General features: G+C 35.1%; 1 protein-coding gene across 1 annotated transcript; it reads left to right on the forward strand.

Annotated features, from left to right (window-relative positions):
- Positions 1-2,802: 2,802 nt before the first annotated feature.
- LOC122085157 (metal transporter Nramp3-like) lies at positions 2,803-10,037 on the forward strand. Its single transcript, XM_042653614.1, has 4 exons — positions 2,803-3,479; positions 3,951-4,087; positions 4,186-4,838; positions 9,533-10,037. Exons 1-4 carry the CDS (start codon positions 2,899-2,901, stop codon positions 9,752-9,754), a joined length of 1,593 nt encoding a protein of 530 aa, XP_042509548.1. The 5' UTR covers positions 2,803-2,898; the 3' UTR covers positions 9,755-10,037.
- The last annotated feature ends 10,638 nt before the right edge of the window (positions 10,038-20,675 follow it).

Below are 20,675 nucleotides of genomic sequence, written 5' to 3' on the forward strand. Positions count from 1 at the left end.
ATCGGGATCCTCCGTAGCCTACAGATGATAAATAAAATTGTATAAATCAACCCCATCCCCCTTAGTTTTATCCTAATGTGAATTAGGTCAAAGTAAGCAAAATTAGCAATGGAATTGGCCTCTATGAATTTCGATTATGATTCAATCAGAGTTTATAGGAATAACCGAAAATCAGCCTGAACCCTAAAAATTACACATTTTTTGAATTTAAGAATCGACATGAATTGGGAATTGGATTAGGGATTTCGATCTGATTTGATCAAATCGACATTCCGATTCTTCAAATCATGATCTATACATTCCATAATTTACTCCGACTGGCTGGTTTTGATTTCTACTTTGAAAAATCTACTACTCACAAAAGCTTGAGATAGAATGCCGCACATAATTTCTAAGGCTCGAGAAAGTGCATCAATGAAAATGCAACGGACTGATTTCGTAGATAGAAAGATAATAAGGTAATTTCATGTATGTGAGAGAGAACACCCTAGATAATCCAATCCTAACCTAAAAGCAAAAATAGAAATTCTATAAAAAGGAATAAACAACTAAGGGCATGTTTGATAACGTTTCAAGAAACGCGTTTCTGTCGTTTCTATTTCCAGAAACAGTAAAAACGGAGCAAAAAACGTTTGATAAAACTGTTCTGTTTCACTTATTTTTAGAAATTGAAATATAAATTTTTACTTATTTATGATTCAAGAAATGACCCAGGCGAAACAAGTTGAACTTGTTTCGTCGTTTCTGGAAACGACTTGTGGTAATTCTTTCACTGGTTATCATCGACTTCTAAAAACATGACTTATCAAACACCTTCAATTTTATTTCTGTTTCTACCGTTTCTTGAAACAGAAACGACAGAAACGTTATCAAATGGGTCCTAAGAACAGTTTTAGATGCCCAAAAAACAGCTTACACAATTCGACTTTGCTACAAGGTCTCTCAACTCTCAAATTGTGTTGCACTAAAATGCAGAATGTCCTTATCAGTATCATATTATGACAAGACCAAAAGCCAAATCACCCTGAGCCAAACAAGCATATTGTAATGCCTTTCTTTATCTCTATCCATACAGTATACACCCTCGTCAGAATCAACTTGCCCCGTCCCACTCTCGCATTGTTCCGCGCGCAACAACGACAAAACTCATTAAACTAAATCGGTGAGTGAGCCACGAAGTGATCTCTCTCTCTCTCTCTCTCTCTCTCTCTCTCTCTCTCTCTCTCCCCAACTTCCAACCCAACGTGAGCATTCTCCTTTTGCGAATGAGTTGAGGTAATCAGTTTTTTTAAAAAACAAAAGTAAAGGTAAAAGCTGCTTTGTTATGGTGGAGATATACCTTTATCTTTTCTTACCAAAAAAATAAACAATACTTTAATCGTGAAACCCCCCCACCCTCAAGCAGTCAAAGACCCATACTCCTCCGAAAAGGAGACAAAAGCCCGAGCACTCCACGCGCTATCCACGACGGCGACACAAGCCCAACAAGCAACCCCCGTGCCCCACGCCCTGTGCCCACACCCGCTTCAACTCCAACCCGAGCTTTCTTAGTTGCGCTACATGACTGTTGGGAGAGTGAAAATTTTATCCTTTGATCATTCTTATTTTAAGTTTTCATTATGGAAAAAGATTCTCGAACCCACTGGGATGATACGTTTAAGTGGATACATTATCTCTTGCCACTATAAATTATTCCAAATACTCCCAATTTGACAGGTTTCGCATAATACTCCTTCCAGTGCTTAAAACTGCACATGGGCATATAGAAAATCTTTTCCAATATGTAAAATACAAGATTTTCAATACTAAGAAGATAAGGAGGGAAATAGATACTTAATTTCAAATAAATAAACATTATTTCATACTCGATCTTATAGATATCATAGGTTTGGAGGGATGATTTATGAGAGAAAAACAAAATTTTTTCCTCCTTGAAGAGAGAGAATCATTAATCTTTACACGTATATCCTACAAAGTCCAACATCTCGCCCCCCTTAAAGTCTCATCCAACCATAAAAGATAGTAATGGATGAAAAAACACCTAATCCAAGAAAAAGACAAAAGAGTTCTTAATAGTGATACTATTGTGATATAAGGTATTCTCGGCCATTAAATATCTACAACATGGAACTTTTGTTTGTCCTTAAATTTTTTTTTCATTAGAAAATTTTAGTAAAATTAATTATAATTTAATATTAGAAAATTATCTGAAGATTAAAATTTAGGAATCATGAGACAATTTCAATAGTGGATGTGGGAGTGAAATATTGAGACATTGTTTTCCAATTACTATGCTAGCTTCTTATCCAGTGATTGGTATGACCATGTAAACGAAACAACCATGGACTTATCTTTACTGTCAAGATATGCTTATGCTGATAAAGACTATGAATTAAAAGGCAATTGCAAGCATTGTTGTTTGAAAAGTTAAAGGAAAATTTTATCAATATTTTTCACATGATAGATTTTTCGTTCTCCCACCGGTCACAGTGTATTATGTACGCCTCTTGCTAACCAGTCTGTGTCGCTACTCCGCGCCGCAACTCCACGAGGTCATGCCACGTTTCCGTATGTCGCGCCGCAACTCCACGAGGTCATGCCACGTTTCCGTATGTCCCCACTTCAATGTCACATTTCCAGCTTACAAGAGAAGATCTGGACCGTCCATGCCTCATCCTCCAATTAAGGCACAAAAACACACACCTACAATTTAGAGTTGTAGACTTTTTGGAAAGTCCCCACTCCCTATAGTCCCACAGGGACTCCCTCAGTCCCTCCTCCTTATAAAAAGGGTGACCAATCGTTCATCTAAAAGAAAAGAAAGGTTCTGTTCCATCTTCTTCATCCTTCTCTCCATAGCTTATTCCTTCCAAAAATCCAAGTTTTAATCAACTGAAAATGCCTGCTAAATATTCACAACAACTGAGAGAAGAGGAAGAAGCGACGGGAAGCTTATTACCCACTCGATCTCCGGATTCTGAAGAAGAAAAAGATGACACAGAGACAGCTTTCGAGTCCAGTGAGAAGGTTGTGGTAGTGGGTGTCGACGAGGGTGAGAGCATCCAAAACAAGGATTTTTCTACAGTTCCACCCTTTTCATGGAAGAAATTATGGTTGTTTACGGGGCCAGGTTTCCTCATGAGTATTGCTTTCCTCGATCCTGGAAACCTTGAAGGAGATCTCCAGTCGGGAGCTATCGCGGGTTATTCTTTGTTGTGGCTATTGATGTGGGCTACCATCATGGGACTTTTGATTCAGATGTTGTCGGCTAGGCTTGGTGTCGCCACGGGCCGGCACTTAGCGGAGCTCTGTAGGGAGGAGTACCCGTCATGGGCGGGCTACCTTTTGTGGATTATGACGGAGCTGGCCTTGATTGGGGCTGATATTCAGGAGGTTATTGGCAGCGCTATTGCCATCAAGATTCTCAGCAATGGAATTCTTCCGCTCTGGGCTGGGGTTGTCATTACAGCTTCTGATTGGTAATTCACCTTTTCTCTTCTGTTAATTTTCTCATTCTGCTTTTTCCGTTTCTAATTTGGGCTATGAGTTTGATTTTTTCCTTCACCCACCCCCTCCCTTTTTGTGTTCTATCTGTTTGCTATTATTTGATTATGTGGAGTTCAAATATTTTGAAATTTCTTACGATGATAGTTCTTGGTTTTTCTTTCATTTTTTCCCCGATTGAATTTATAATATAAATTAGGGTTGTTGAAATATAAAAGTTTACTTCAAATTATCTCCTTCCAAATCCATATGTTCTCTTCTGACAGATTCCAGTCTTCTCAAGGTTTCTCTTGTCATGAATTGAATTCCTGATTGTTTTTTGAGGGGACAGAGGATGCACCCAAGTCATAGGTCTTATCTGATTAGAAGAAACCAGTCAGTCACTTTGTTAAGAGATAGTCATGGCTCGATATGTGAACTTGTCTGCTTTTTTCTGCTGTTAACAGTTTCATCTTTTTATTCCTTGAGAACTATGGAGTGAGGAAGCTGGAAGCCGTTTTTGCAGTTCTCATCGGAACAATGGCAATTTCATTTGCCTGGATGTTTGGCGAGACCAAACCCAGTGGAAAGGAACTTCTAATAGGTGAGACAGCTGCCTTTGTGCCTTGTGTTGCCTTCCCCCCATAGTATTATTGTACTTGCACGACTAAAAGTACCCAATCGGTCAATTCCTTTTTGTAGGTGTTGTGGTTCCAAAATTGAGCTCGAGGACAATACGCCAAGCCGTTGGTGTTGTAGGTTGTGTAATCATGCCTCACAATGTGTACTTGCATTCTGCTCTTGTACAATCAAGGAAGGTTGAGACCCACAAGAGAGGCCGGGTCCAAGAGGCCCTTAATTACTATACCATTGAGTCCACTGCTGCCTTAGCCATCTCCTTCATGATCAACCTCTTTGTTACAACTGTTTTTGCAAAGGGATTTTATGGTACAGATAAAGCTGATAGCATAGGCCTAGTAAATGCGGGACAGTATCTCCAAGAGAAGTATGGACGAGGAAAATTCCCAATTCTCTACATCTGGGGTATTGGGTTATTGGCGGCTGGGCAGAGTAGTACCATCACAGGGACTTATGCAGGTCAGTTTATCATGGGAGGTTTCCTCAATCTCCGTTTGAAGAAATGGTTGCGGTCCTTGATCACAAGAAGCTTCGCTATCGTCCCGACTATAATTGTTGCCCTTGTGTTTGACTCATCTGAATCTACATTGGATGTTCTTAATGAATGGCTTAATGTCCTTCAATCGGTTCAGATTCCTTTTGCCCTTATTCCCCTGCTTTGCTTGGTCTCCAAGGAAGAGCTAATGGGATCCTTTAAGATTGGTCGTACTCTCAAGGTGAGATGCTAGCCTATTATTTGGTACTATCTTTGTTTTTTTGATAAGCTATTCCATTCTATGATGTCAATCCATGACTTGGATCGCTGTTACTTTGGGTAAACATTAATTGTATTTCTAGAGATCTTGTCACTTTGATTGACATGGTTGACATTGATCCTAAATCCTAGCAGTATTTGGATCATGTGCATTCAATTGCTTCAGTAGAAATTGTATCTATATTTGCACTTTTTGTTTGTGAATTCAAGGATTAAAGTATCGGTATCGGTCGCCGTATCGGTCGGTCAAAATTAAGATATGTATCGGAGGGTATCGTATCGTATCGGAGATACGCTAAGATACGCTAAAGATACGCACATAAATGGATAGGGAACACATTTTTATACACTTTTGCATAAAAAAACAGTTAAAAAAAGCTATATATAACATGTAGAATGCATAAATACTTAAGTAGAGGGTATCGTATTGATAGACAAATATATTGAGTTGAAAATGTTCAAAATGATGAGGTTTGAGTTTCTTACAGTTTTTTCTTTCCTCATTGCCATTGCCACTGTGATGAGTGCCGTGAAGAGTGTCGTGGTGGTTCAAATCCTTGGCTAGGACCTTCTTCTTCAATAGGAGCAACTACGATGATATTCTGCACTTGTCGAATATAGGCACAATATTTACCCCAGTCGAAATATTTATGGTAGTGGGTCTCCCATTCATTGTAGAAAAATTAAATTTTTTTTTATAGAAGTTGTAGATTAAATGTTTTTAAAGAACATATAAAAAATCAACAAAGTGTGGATCAATATATTTGAGTAGATCTGAGAAATAAAAAATAATAATTTGAAACCCTCACTTTTTTGGGGAAAAAATGTGGGTTTCATTTGAAATCATGTATTTAGTAATTATAAGTTATGACATTATTTTTAAGAGTTGAATGAACTAAATTTTCTAAAAAAAAATAAAAAAATTGGGGATTTTTCAATTTTTTTTTAAATTAATTTCGGAATAAAAAAAATATATTTTTTTGAGAAAAATAAAAAATTTCCATGGAAGTTGTAGAACACTTGTTTTTACATAACATATAAAAAATCTAAACATTTTGAACCATTGAGCATGAGTAGATCTAAGAAATTTGAAAAAAATTGAAACTCTCATTTTCTTTTGAAAAAAGTTTGTAAATCCAATGATTTTATGTAATAATGATGCACAAAATGAGATTATAAGTATGATGAACCTTAGATTTATAAAAAAACTTGAAAATCTAAGGTTAAAGTTGAAAAAAGTGAGTAAAGATTCAAGAACTTACTATTCAAATGTTTTAACTTTCAAGTTCAAGCCTTCAAGGTTCTTCTTAGACTATGTTTCTCTCCTTCTTTGAACCATTCACTTCCACAATGTTTCTTTCAATCTACCATTTGAGTCTCCAAAAAGGTGTGTGAATCAAAGGGGAAGAAAGAAACAAAATATAGAAAACTGTTGGTGAGAGTGTGAAGTGTTTGTTTCAAACAACAAAAAATTCACATTTAAGTAGCCGTATCGTACCGATACGGTACAATACTGCACAATACGATACTACCGATACGGTGATATACGATACGTATCGATACTCTCGGGAATTTTCAGATTTTCAAAAGTTCGTATCGTATGTATCGGTACCGTACGGCACGATACGATACGTACGATACGCCGATACACAAAAAGAGGCCCAAAATTCTCCGTAGCGTATTCGGTATGTATCGTGCCGATCTACCGATACGGAAATACGTATTGGCGATATGGAACGATAGCACCGATACTTAAAACCATTTTGGATACTACTCCATGGGCATCAATATTACCAGTGACATCATTGACCTTTCTTTTCTTCACATTGGTTACTCCTTTCTTATTAAAATAGTTGTACCCACATTCTTATGTCCATGCTGTTTATTTTTTTTTGGATCTCTTGCATGGTGTAGACTTATCAATTGTGTACATTGCTCCAGTTTTTAGTATAACAGTAAATTATTTTTGTATTGTGTTCCTGTGGCAATCACTTTCCTGTTCAAGATCCATTTGGGTGGACTCATCTCTGCATTTAGCATATCTTAAGTTTTTGAGACTTCCCAGCTGTTACCAAAAAAAAAAAAAAAAAGTAGAGGACCTCCAGTCACTATTCTTTGAATTCTTTCTTGATACTATACTATCTTTTGTTTTTGCCTTCACGGTGATAATGATGCACTAAATAGAAATGAACCAGCTTCAGTGCAAATATTACTTGCTCTAGGCCTAATACAGCTACAGTGATGCATATTTTTTTTTGGGGTGGTAAATGGTGATGCATTCACAATCAACTGTTTAGAGAAAAAAGTGACAATGTTGCAGCCAAAATTAAGGTAGAAATTCTGGAATTTTGGTCTGTGGATCCAATATGCAGATCGATTCTGCAGTCTTTCTATATGGTCTTTTGTAGAGTCCAAGTAGTTGATTATTAACATAATCAGTCTTGAAAGAAATTAAAATCTCCCACACTATAGTGTTGCAGTTTTTTTTTTTTTGGTAATTGGTTACAAAGGCTTATTTCTATAGCTGTATAAGCTTTGTGTGTTCTCTGTGTGATTTAACTAACTAGTTTGTTAGATTTGGCCAGATAGACTAGATAAGCCATTTAATGAGTGGGAATTAGGTTTCAAAACCACATAGACATGCTTAAGGGTTTGCTTTCTGCAATTTATAATGGAATTACAGAGTTCTGTTCGGGGCATGGGCTAATGTGCGCAGAAATATTTGCTCTGTGTGATCGCAAGTAAAAGGAAGGGAAGGGAAGTGAAATTGGTTTAAACAGAGAAAGGAAACTGTTGTGATCATGATTGTATAACCTTCTTAAAACTTTAACCATATTTGGTAATTGTACTTATCGTATGTAATATTTTATTTTCCTTTCAAATCCAAGGGATTTGATTGCAAAGTAAAGTGAAATTTAATAACCAGATCTGGAATGTTTTGGAATTAGTTATGCAATCATTACTGGTATTGATTACAAAACTTTCCATTTTAGTTTTGTGTTAGCATCATTTCCCCTTATAGGTCTCTAGCTCCCTACACAATTTCCTCCTTTATTGAGCCATGAAAACACATCCAGGTCCATAGCTTATTTGAAGACATCCCAAAAGGCTTGGTGAGGAACCAAGAAAATACTATCTTTGGTACCTTGATCTAACTAATCATCTATAAACCCTAGAAGAGTGGCAGAACCCCGGGGGTTGGGGTGCCCACCCAAAGTTTTGAAAAAACTCATGTGATTATCTGTGTCTTATGGAAAAATAATAAATTATATTTATTCAAATATAGGTCCCTCTCAAGAAGAAAACAGTTTTCAGGTCTTTTTACAGATACACCTCTTCGTATGTGTAGGTGGCCCCACACCCAAATATGGTTACTAAACCCCAAGCCAAGAGATGTGTTGTTTCTCCAAATGATCTTCTTTCTATTGAAATAAGAAAAATTTTGAGGCAGATCCCCACACATCCCCTAGCTATTATCTACAACGTATCAGGTTGGTTAATGCTGAAACTAATCAGACTTATTTTATGTCACCATCTAGTTAGTTTCTACTTTTTAGTCATACCACATGTCAATATAATGCTTTGGAAAGTGTACGAAAGTTGATTCTATTGAAGAACTTGGATGTTTGCAAAAAACCCGGGGAAGACATCGTTCTACATGGTGGGCCATACAATTACAATGGTCCAATAAATTTAACATGTGGCCTATCTAAAGATTTCCCCACCTATGAAATTGTCATAATGACCATATCATCACCCTCCATATCATAGTTGTCATGGCAGCAAGGCGAGCCTAAGCGGTGGCCAGGTGCTTGTTGCCTTGGTGGTCAAATTGTTATAAAACGGGGGTTGTTTGTGTAAAACACTTATCTCATATTAGTTTTTATTTTACAGGGGTACTTAAGTGTGAAAAATGAATTCTTCCCCTTTTACTTATAAATATGAGAGGTCTTCTTCTTCTTGACGGTGGATGGTGGTGATGGTTGCTGTCGTTGCAACCTTTTTGGCGGTTGTGGCAGTTGCTACTGCTTCTTCTCCCCATTTTTCTTCTTATTTTTCCAGTCTCTCTCTGGTTTTTCTCCTTATTTCCCCTCATCTTTCCTGTTTCCCCATTAACTCATTTTTTTCCTTTCTTTTACCCCCCTATATTTTGTCTTGGCCCTAGAAATCATGCCAATACCATGGATCTGGAATCTCTGTTCTATTTTCAATATTGCAAGTTCTGTCTGATAGTGTTTTTCCTTAAACTTTGCCCTTCAGGTTAGGATCTCATTTTAACATTGATAAATTTGGTGTGTGTAATATGCCAAATAAAATTATATAAAACTTGCATGTTTTGCAGGGTTTGGGTAAATTAAACTTGAACAATATTTCTACAAAAGCAAGTAAACCCCCTCCCTTCCCCGGGGGTAAAAAATTGTCAAGCAAGCTTTTAAAAATCAGGGTATTCTAGAGGTGTATAAGGTTGCAAGATAGAGCCATTGGGGGTTCTTATTTTTTAGCAGTTCATATTGTATACATCAAATCCTTGTTAACCTTGAACACTGGAAATTTCTTCTATGAAAACTGAATGATTAGTTCCTGTGTTAGTGAAATTGACTATAAAAGAATATTGCTTTTATATGTTCTAATAAAGATTTTATATCTATGATGCAGACTTCAGCGTGGCTTGTGGCTGCCTTGGTAATACTTATCAATGGGTATCTTCTATTGGATTTCTTCTCACTTGAAGTAAATGGAGTATTATTTGGCTCTTTTGTTTGTGCTGCTACAGCAGCATATGTGGCATTCATCGTTTACCTTATTTCACGAGGCAGCATCGTTTCCACTTGGTTCAGTCATATATGCCCCAAGAGTTTAATGGCCAGTGGGAACTGAGCGTTAATTTTCCACCTTGGGTTCATGTTATACAGTAGCAGCATTTCAAGCTTTGCTGGTATGTAACTTTTACACATACTTCCAGCGAGTAGTTGTATTGCCCACTATCTTATTCATGCTTCTGTGCCAATGAAGCAAATCTATGGTGATATTCCATTGTAACTGCTGGACTTTATAGTTGTACACTGTAGTTGAGTTGCAATGTTTGAAGATTAGACTTTGAAATAATTGAAATGAAATGAAATTAATTTACGGATGGATCTGGACGATCCTCCTCTCCTGACCTCGGACTTCTTTCCATCATATTCTTAATTACCTTCCGGTGGTGAATGGTGATTGTTCAGGTAAGAAGCACTTTGTTCCGACTTCGAAAACTTGTACTCAGTCATGTTTTGATTAGACCAAATGAGTGAAATTTCAGTTGAAACAGTGCCTTCTGTGCCACCATGTTTCAGTTGGCCCTTTCGAGGGACAAATGGTCATATTAAGCTATGATACTTCAAGGGAAAATCTTATTTTAGCTTACACACGAAGTGGTGGTTTGGATTCGCACTCTTGATTGGCAGTATGTACCGAACTTTATTGTATACCTCGTTTAATGTTTGCTTATTCTACACATCGGTGTAATAAAAGCAGACAAAAAGGCAAATAAAACAAGTAAATTATGCACCATAAAAGAAGAAACATAATATTGCTTATGGGAAAAAGGTTAAGACACACTGCTAATGTACCCTAAGCTAAAGCCAGTTTTGTGTATCTCTCTTCCCCCTTTGAAATGACCCGTGGCTTCTCTTGTATGATGCTTCATCCCATGCCCTTATTGGTACTACGTGCTACTTTATCGTGCTCGGGCAGTGTGCCGATCCCTTTCACATTGATTAATTATTTATAAAATAATACAATTAAGTACATGTAATATCACATTGATTAATTATTTATAAAATAATACAATTAAGTACATGTAATATAGACATCCAAGTCCCAATAACTCTAATACCATATTTTTTGCAATTACACCAATACAGAGTACAAACAATAAAGTGCATTGAAATTTCAACCGAACTTGTGCTGACCCCTTAATTCGCCTCATGTTTTTCTTGGCCTTGTGGAAATAAGTTAAATTTCGCTGAGAATTGGGTGAGTTTTTGAAGTATAGTTCTAACCTTGAGCATCCTAAGAAAATAATTTCTACTCGTATGGGTGAGATTTCCTTAGACTTAACCTAGAGCCCAACCTGAAAGAAAGTATCCGCAGAAGGGATTCGGATCGTCCTATCGGTAGAGTCGATCATTCAACAAATAATTAATAACAGAGTTTTGATCGCTACCTGAAACTTCACAAGTGCAAAGCCTCCACGCGATCTTAGCCTTTTCGCAGTGAGTCCTTCTCACACATACAACTTTGCGTTTCCTTGGATCTCAGCTCCTCTACAATAGTCAGGGTTTTCATAAAACCTTAATCATCATACTCGATCACTCCAAAAGGAAGAGAGAGATGGGAGAGGCGTTTTCTAGAGGAGGGTGAGAACCATGAGAACTGTTCTCTCGTATCACTTTGTTTTAGTTAAGTCAATCTAATATATTCTTGGTCAATCAGAATCTCCTATTAGTTAGTGTTCTAGTAACATCCAACTAAGTAATAGATTTCCTATTTAGAGCCAACAACTAAACCAAACCCAATCTTATCATATAAGATAAGATCAAAATTATTAAGAAAATAAATAATATAAAATTCTTTTCCTATCAATAGGAAAATAAATAATATAAAATTCTTTTTCCTAGCAATCTCCTCCATCCTAATATGAGATCTCATTTCTTATGAGGATTCAAAATCTTAGACTACAAAAAGAATTCATGACCATTAAAATGTTATACATATAGGTTAGGATCCCATTAGGATTCCATCTAGCATGATATGCATCTTAACAATACTGTATTCATAATATATGGTTAATCAACACATGTGATGCCTGGTAGATGTAACAATCATTACCTAATTTAAGTAGATTATTACGCATCAGTCCCTCTACAATACAATATCACATTATAGACTATAGAGCATATGTATAATGTCATATCCCCAGTCTATAAAAAAAGTTTCAAAGATTCTGTAATTCTGATTGGACCAAAGAAAATATTTTTCAAAATTTTTTACGAAAATAAATATTAATAAATAATATTAATTTTAAAAAATTTTGTAAACTATTTACAAAAATGCCATCAGTACCGGATTTATGTCTAATCAAGTACAGTCATTCTCTCTCATTGATATTCTCCCACTAAGGGTAGTGGATTTCTTGTTAGGAATTTCTTTCGAATACGATCAAACAATACGAATTCAGTACACCGATATATAGTCAGGGTGACATCAACCGTTGGTGCACCAAAATTCACAATGTGTGATCGCATCGATAAGAACCCCTTAGGTCAAAGGATCGATCGTACACTACTCACGAGAATTTTGTTTCAAATCAACAGACAGTAACACACACTTTAAATTTTCTCATATGATCTGGTTCAATGTACACATTGTATGTACACTCGTACCTGTGTCCTGGAATCTCCATTCCTAGGTACCCACAATACGACGACTATTTACACAGGATGTCCAGTCCCTTCCCCAGTCGTTAACAGTTTTAGGTTAAAACCTAAGGACTTACCAATGCCCGTTATTAAATCATATAAATTAGTTTATATAATTTTCATATAATTATGGATTGATGATATAACATTTTCAACAAACTCCCACTTGTACATTAAAGCCATCAAGTTGTCTTATATGTTCTCAACATATGCACATCCTACATCAATCCCTTAGTAAAGAGATTTTGAAAAACTATTCCTCTAAGCTAATCTCATCAGCTGCCTGGATTAATCTTTTTACAGGATGCAACTTGAATTTCCTATTCAAGTGTAAAACATTCTTATTATTACATATCTGGACAATAAGTAGTTTGCAAGCTTATAAATAGTCTCTTGTTTAGTCAAGAACTTTTATCAACCAAACAACTTGACTAATTGCCAAACATTCTACTACTATAGTGAAAACCAAGATAAATTACTCTTTGAAACTATTTCAAAATATAGCACCATCACTTAAATGTAAAATCCTAAATATTATGGATTATCTGTCACACTTGTCAAATTTTTAAATAATTAAATATTACTTAAATTGACATATAGTAACATTACGAACTTAGGTCCACTTCTTAGTAATTCTCAATTACTAAAAAGCTTGACAACAATGCAACTATTTTATCCTGAAAAATATTTGTATTCTCACTGATCATTTGATCCATTCAAAAATTGATCCAAACAAACAATTTGTTATTTGATCAAATGTGAATGTTTCAGATAATAGAAACTTTAAAGAGATCTTAATGACATGCACTCTTCTCCTATTAATAGTTGAATCTATGACTATTACAATGTGCATATGTCAACAATGAAACCCTGAGGGTATATCATTTGACAACAATCATATTTTGAATTTTTCTTTCATCTTTATACAGATCCACTTGCATCCAATGGGCATACGCATTCTAGTGGATCTTTAAAAATTCAGACTTGGTAAGAATGAAAAAGATATTATTTCAAAACTCAATTCTCTATTATCTTTTGTATCTACATCCTATACAGCATCAACAAAAGTCTATTTGATTTTGAAGAATACACATATTTGTCGAACTTTTCTACATATTTATCCTCCTTTATATGGAAGGTCTAGTTAATAGGATGTAAAATTATCCTCTTACAATATTGAAACATTTAAGGATATTGCACAAAATATGTGAGTTACAAATATTGATTTAGTTAATACACATAGAACTATTCTATGCCCCCAGAAATAAATCACAATGTAATATAATTCTCTTAAAGAAAAGTTAGCCAAATAGGATCATCAAATCCTATGCTATTTATTGTTGTATTTCATCTCATCTGTCTACCACCTTTGCATTTAAGCGAAATGGTCCATATACCTTAAGAAATTATAGAATAAGCTTTCGCACATTCTATTATTCAAAAGGCTCCTTAGGTACAAATTTAAATGAATACTTATTCAAAATGAATACTGCTATTTTAAAAGTACAATGCTAATAAAACAACTGTCAAACATTGTATTACAATGTCTAATTCAATATTTTTATTACATCATACAATATGATGTCTCAAGGTATCTCAATTATAGATCTTATACTGTTTAAGATAATCCAAATAATATATGATAGATACTCTCACTTGATCTAATTAAGAGTTAACACTCATACCTTTATCAGGTAGAGTATTTACTGGATGATCTATATTAGTATAAATATACTCCAAAATACAAATAGCTCTGCAGTCCTTTTAAAAAAAAACTTGGTCATAACTCATATGTCCTCATAAATAGGACTTATAAGTTGACATATGATTTTTCTTCAGACATTCTGAAAGTTTATCCCTCCCAACTTATAAATTTTATTAACTCTATACAACCTTATAACAAGCACCAAAAGTGTGAAATTAACTAGAGCACACATAAAAACTTTTTTTTTCATTACCATATAATGGTAACTGCTCTAGTCCTGGCTAAAAGATGATTTTTAGTTTCTATAAAACATTCTTGTTATATTTAAACCATACAATTTGTATGCATGCATGAGGAACTGAAGTCCATACATATCATGCGGCTATCAGTCATACGAACCGAAGTTCATACCATACATATCAGGAGGCTAGGTAAAGCAAACAATTCTTTGTATCATTCTTTCTCATATTACTTGACACATGGGTCACACCCACGTATTTCTTCTTTTTGTTTTAACCATTAGGTATTGAACGTGAAAAGAAAACTACAAACGCCATTACTATTGTCCCGACTTTTCATAAGTAAAAGTTTACACCAATTACATTAGATGTAGTCAGTGACATGGTTAAGACATTAAAATTGTTGTTTTATGATTGTCCTTGTTGGCAACCCGACCACGTGGCGGTGATGACATGGCTAGTTTGAGTGAAATGGATGAAAATGATGACATAACAGTGTCTATTGTCACTGATGAGATAACAGAACGACATGGTATGCATGGAGTGGTTTGATACATTCTTAGTAGGTGGTGTGGATTTTTGGGTCAAAACTGGTAAAATTGGCATATTTATGCTCGGGGTTATTTTCGGTAATAAAAATGATATTTTTTGAAGATCATTTCTCATGAAAAAGATAGATTATAATTTACCTAGTCCAGTGCATTTGATTTCGTCATATTCTGATACCGTATGAAGAATCACGGCATTTGTGGCAATTGAGGGCAATTTCAGCATTGAAGAATTTTTTTTAAAGGAAGTGTTCTCCATGTCACGATACGATAAAAATTCAATCTTTTCAATGGTTCTTATTTCATCGTGTTCCGATTTCGTATGAGAAAGATGAGTCATTGAAAAGGTCTAGGGGCATTTTGATCTTTTTACATTACCGAGTCAGATATCGAATCTTCTAAAAAGTCATAGAGCGTCCAGTCACGGTTCCAACGCACTTCGTTTCATCTCGATCGGATATTGTATGAAAAAGTTATAAGTGTTTCTGTGAAAGCCAGTTCGAAAATCCAAATCGAAAATCCATCAGTTGCTCTCCGGGTTGGGTGGATTTTTTGGAATTTATTTTTGAAATTTGAAGGGCTTTTGTGTAATTTTAAGATTTTGAAGTCTGGGTCTTAAGCACTGAAATATATAAAGGCAAGGTCTTGATTGTAATAAAAGAGAGTATAGGGTTGTACAATAGAGGGTTCAGATGAAGCCACGTAGGCCTTATTCTCATCTAATGACTGTTGAACTTAGGCGCTGACAAGATGGTTAAGATTCTTGCGCGAAGATCCTCATTGGTGAAGTGCATCGGACATCATGGTGTGGCGCCTCACCATATTGAGTATTGATTTTGTGTAGCGCATGTGCATAGAATCTATAAAGAGATTCTTCATATCTTAATCTAAGCTAATCATATAAGATCGGCTCCGATCTAACGGTCAAGATCGATGGAGCTTTATTAAAGTTAGCCGATAGCGTATCGTGAAACTCGCTACACCAACCAATCAGTGATCGACAACGCGTCTAACAATGTCAGCGCGTACGTTATGATGATATCATCTTTAACTTTGTAAGATTCAAATCTAATGGTTTAGATCTATTGTCTGTTGGTTTAATCGGACGGCTTAGATTATAAGATCTTTAGATGAGATCTACGGTTATATTTCGTCCCTGTTGCGCACGCTACCAGCGTAGCCTATATCACTTCTACGAAGATTTTATTTCAGGCTATCTAATTGGTCTAACTTCAAATGACCATATCTCCCTCATCTTAACTCCGATTTGGGTGATTCAAGTTGGAGATTCTTCATCTCTTCGAGCTCTACACACCAGAGGGAAGAAATCAGGTAGATAAGTTGATGAGGTGGTCAAAAAAATGAGTTGAAGCTTGTGGAAGGCTAAGGGATTGAATGAAAGACTTCCATCCTTTTGCACTTGATCCATAGCCCCCACTAGAGGCTTAGGAAGCTACTGGAAATTAAGGCAGCAAGGTCCATTGGTTGCTACCAAGATAAAGAAAAAGAAAATGGAAGAGAAGAGAAGAAGAGGGAAATAGAAAATAAGTTTTTCCCTCTCTTTGTCTGTGTCTTTAATGCCTCTCAAGAAAGATTTTATCAAATCCAATTAATGGAGTTTGATAGTTCTTGTTGAGAATACTATTTTTCCATTAAAGCTTTATTTACAAGGAAGACTAGAAGAGGAGAAGTAGAGAGAGAGAGAGAGAGAGAGAGAGAGAGGAGTGTGTGTGTGTGTGAATGTGAATGCAATTGTTGCTCTATGAAAGTAAAGACAAGGAGAAAAGAAAGAAGAAGAAGAAGAAAAACCTAGAATTTGGTTATTGTGAGTTGCTTCAAAAAACCCAAGTGTCAACCGGGGTTGAAGCATTGGCGGCACCAAGACAACGTGGTTGTGGTCCGCATCAAGTGGAGATCGACATTATTGCATCTCCAACGGTTACTCCTTGCCAAGGTAATCTCACTTTTGCCAAATTTCCATTAATATAAATCATTGTAGGCAAGATGTTTGATAAAATGCCTAAGTAATAGTTGTAGTCTATTTGGGGAAAATTTACATGCATGAGTGCTTCACTATAGGGCATTGTTATAAGCCCAACTTTATTTTTTATTGGTGTTTAGTGGGTACTGGACACAGGGGCTAATGTGTTCCTTGGTAGTTACAACTACCTAAACCTATTTGCCGTGGGTGCAGCCTCTCAGATCATTATGAGAAAACTATCATGAAGACCTAGCCATTGTATGTCATTAGTGAAAACTGGGAATGTATTCCCTTGGCTGTGGGTGCAGCCATAATTAATATTGAATAAATGTTAAGCCCAACAGTGAGTATTACTTTGTGCATATAGGCAACTGACCTAAGCACGTATTTCTTATATTGTGGATGTGTATGTTCGTATTTGTATTTTGGATTGGAGTGTTTGGCTATAGAATGGATGTGTACATCTGATAGACCTGACCACTTGGTGGTGCAGTGTGGATATGCATACGACTATGTATGTATGTGACAGTGATTACCCTATGAGGTTTATGAGATAACTTTGGGCAGCAATACAAGTTATGTGAGTAAATTTCGTACAACAGTAAGAATGGTCAGTAGTATACATAGCAGCTCTGGGCAGCATCAGTAGACTGTGCTATTGAAGTACAAATAGTGATTGCCACATCAGGGGTACAGCTGAAAAATAAAAAAATATTTGGCACACTGATTCACCCCCCTCTCAGTGTCAATCAAGACCCAACAAAAATAAGCATCCATAATTAACTTAAAGAATTCCAATCTGATAGAGTGACCTATCATTATTATGATATAGTCAAGAATTGGAGAACCTTAAGTCATCTTGGGTAATATGATAGACCTTAGTTAACGATTAATAAACATCTTTGGTTTACTCATCAAACATCTCCTTAGCATCCTCATCATGTCTATAACCCTTGGCAATTATAAAGAGTATCATAGAGTCAACTAGGGAAAAAATATTATCTCTCAGAATAAACTAATTTACTCAAATATAAGCATGAGTAAATAGTTTTGTCTATTCCAAACAATTAGATTAGACAAAGGGTCAACATCATAATAATTAGTGGGTAAGTGAAGGTAAAATGGGTAATGATGTATAATTAATTTGTAGATACATATCATTGAATACAAGTGGGCTAAACTCAATCAATGGTTTCTTATACCTTAAGCTTCCCTAAGAGCTTTGGGGTGTGAATTAGAATAATTCAACCCTTACATGCACAACTTAGCCTATCAAAGTTCATTGTACACGTGCTGATTGACTGGACTGATTTTGTCCGTCACAAAGACTTCCAATAACTTTGACCACTTGAGTACCATGTCCATTCCTATCGGCTAACACATACTCAGGTCAAGTGCATACCCATCGTCTCAGAGTGAATCATGACATCGTAAGCTAGTGTCTACTATCGCAGTACACCTCTCACTGACCATGTCCTCTACTTATCACATAGGAGATGAGTGTAGACCATTTATTGATCAATCACAAGCATTATCCTATCGGCATTTGTTATAATTGACTTATGAAACCTCTACCCTCATCAACCACGGGAGGCCATGAGAATCCCACGGGTTAGAGTTTTTTATATCACACTTGCTTTATAGTGAGGGGAATAGGAACGCATATACATTAATAATCATATAGACATACATTTAATGCATTGTCATACATTGCATTATATGTATTTAAACTAACTTCACATCACATGTAATAAAACATACATTTATGTTAAACAATTAAAATAAGTATCATATGTAAATTATTAACTATAGTAGTTATGGGATGGCATCTGGAGTCAAATTGACTTTATATCTCATGCAAGTCAGCTTGATTTTAAGATGGGTGAGAGTAACATAGCCTCATTAGCTACTCCCACTCAACCTAAGTTGAGTGATAATGTAAATGCAAGTTATATAAAAATAACTATTACATTAAAAATAATAAAATAAAAACGTTTTATCTTGATCTCGGTCGCTTCCTTCAAGCGATCAACACTTTGGATCAACTCTTGATCAACTTCTCCGATCATCTTACGATCATCGTCATCGATTTACTCTCGATCATCACATGATAAAATAAAATCCTAATTCTATTTTACATTTTTTTTTATTAAAGAAACCTTGAAAAACTAACCCACCAATTGGGCTGCCCAATGGGAGTGCAACAGTTTATAAAAAATAACGGAGGAGAGAGAGAGGGTAAACAGATAATAGGAGACGAATTTCAAAAACATATATACATGTCATCCATATAAAAATTCATCAATATGGTTTATTTTAAATCCCATAACCACTAACGAATGCATGCATTTGATCCTTTCATGTCATTTATGTGAAAAAAAAAATTTACAAAATCACATTTAATTTGTCAACTTTTGACAATTCTATTACATATGTACATCTCATGTACATGAAATTATTACACTTTCAAAACTAAACATTAAATCATATTTAATTATATGGGTTTAGGGGCCCATGAGTCCACTAAGGTTTTAAGAAAACTAAATAATATATAAATGTACAAATTAACTTAATGAGCACTATTTTCTGAAAACAACACTTAACACTTTAACATATTTTTGAAATATGTACAATGTAATATTTTCAGCTCATGGAGCAATCCACTTCACATATGCACACTCTATCTCATTAACATTTAGTAAAATAAACTATTACATCTTATGTAACAAGACATGCAAGTTCATTAAAATGCCAAAATTTTAACTTTCACATAATACCATATTATGTGGATCCCACTTAGTCAAACTAAGGTACAAAATCAAAAGATTAATAATTTCCATAGGCTTGGTACTAGTATTGGACTCTCCATTGAGCTCATCAATTTCGTATACATTAATATCTCTTATATTAATAATTTCATAAATTATTAACTATTAGAGATATTGATCTTATAAAAAATATTACTTATTCGAAGCCAATAAAAAGATTATTGTTTTTAATATTTAAAACCATAAAATTGGGCCCAAAACCTTTTGCAAAGCCAACACTATTTTTACGGTCTAATAGGATTTACTCTAAAAACTAATATTTTCCATAAGCCTACTACCCATACTTTGATTTTTCAATGGACTAACCATATAGGTATACATAAAGGCACCTCAAATTTATAATTTCTCAAATTATTAATCATAGGGCTTATGAAAAATATTAACTATTAGAAGTAAAAAAGACTCAACTATTGAGTTATGATAAGGTGGACCAACAAATAGATTCAATTTAAAACACTTTTTAAGTCAATATTGTATGTACAAGCACATGTGGATTTTAAGTTAAACATTTTTAACTAAAACCACTTAGTTATGTAAGTTTCCAAATAAAATTTATTTTATTTTGAAGAACAATACCTATGTAGAGAATACTAGTTTATTGATAAGAGCCCACAATTTAAGAATAACCCAAATGAGCAACTTAAGCCCATTCGAATTCTTCAATTTAAAAAACATGGATTTCACAAACCAATAACACGCACGACGACCCTTTTTAAAAAGTTTTAATAAGTCTAAAATCATAAAAATCCATTTAAAATAAAGGACTAAATAGTTAAGAGCCCATAATTTTTTTTTAAAATTCACTGTTGAACGTATATGAACAGACCGTACTGTTCATGTTAACAATGTCGTATTGTATGGTGAACAGTGTCACTATTCATGTGAACAGCATCGTACTGTTTACGGTGAACAATGTCAATATTCACGTGAACAGTCTGCACTGCTCATTTCAGAACATGGATTATTAAGTGATTGTATTTTTTTTTTTTAATAAAATTCAAAGATCATATAATGCATGAATACAATTAAAAAATATTG

This window comes from Macadamia integrifolia, chromosome 7 (genome assembly GCF_013358625.1).
Source record: "Macadamia integrifolia cultivar HAES 741 chromosome 7, SCU_Mint_v3, whole genome shotgun sequence".
NCBI lineage: Eukaryota > Viridiplantae > Streptophyta > Magnoliopsida > Proteales > Proteaceae > Macadamia > Macadamia integrifolia.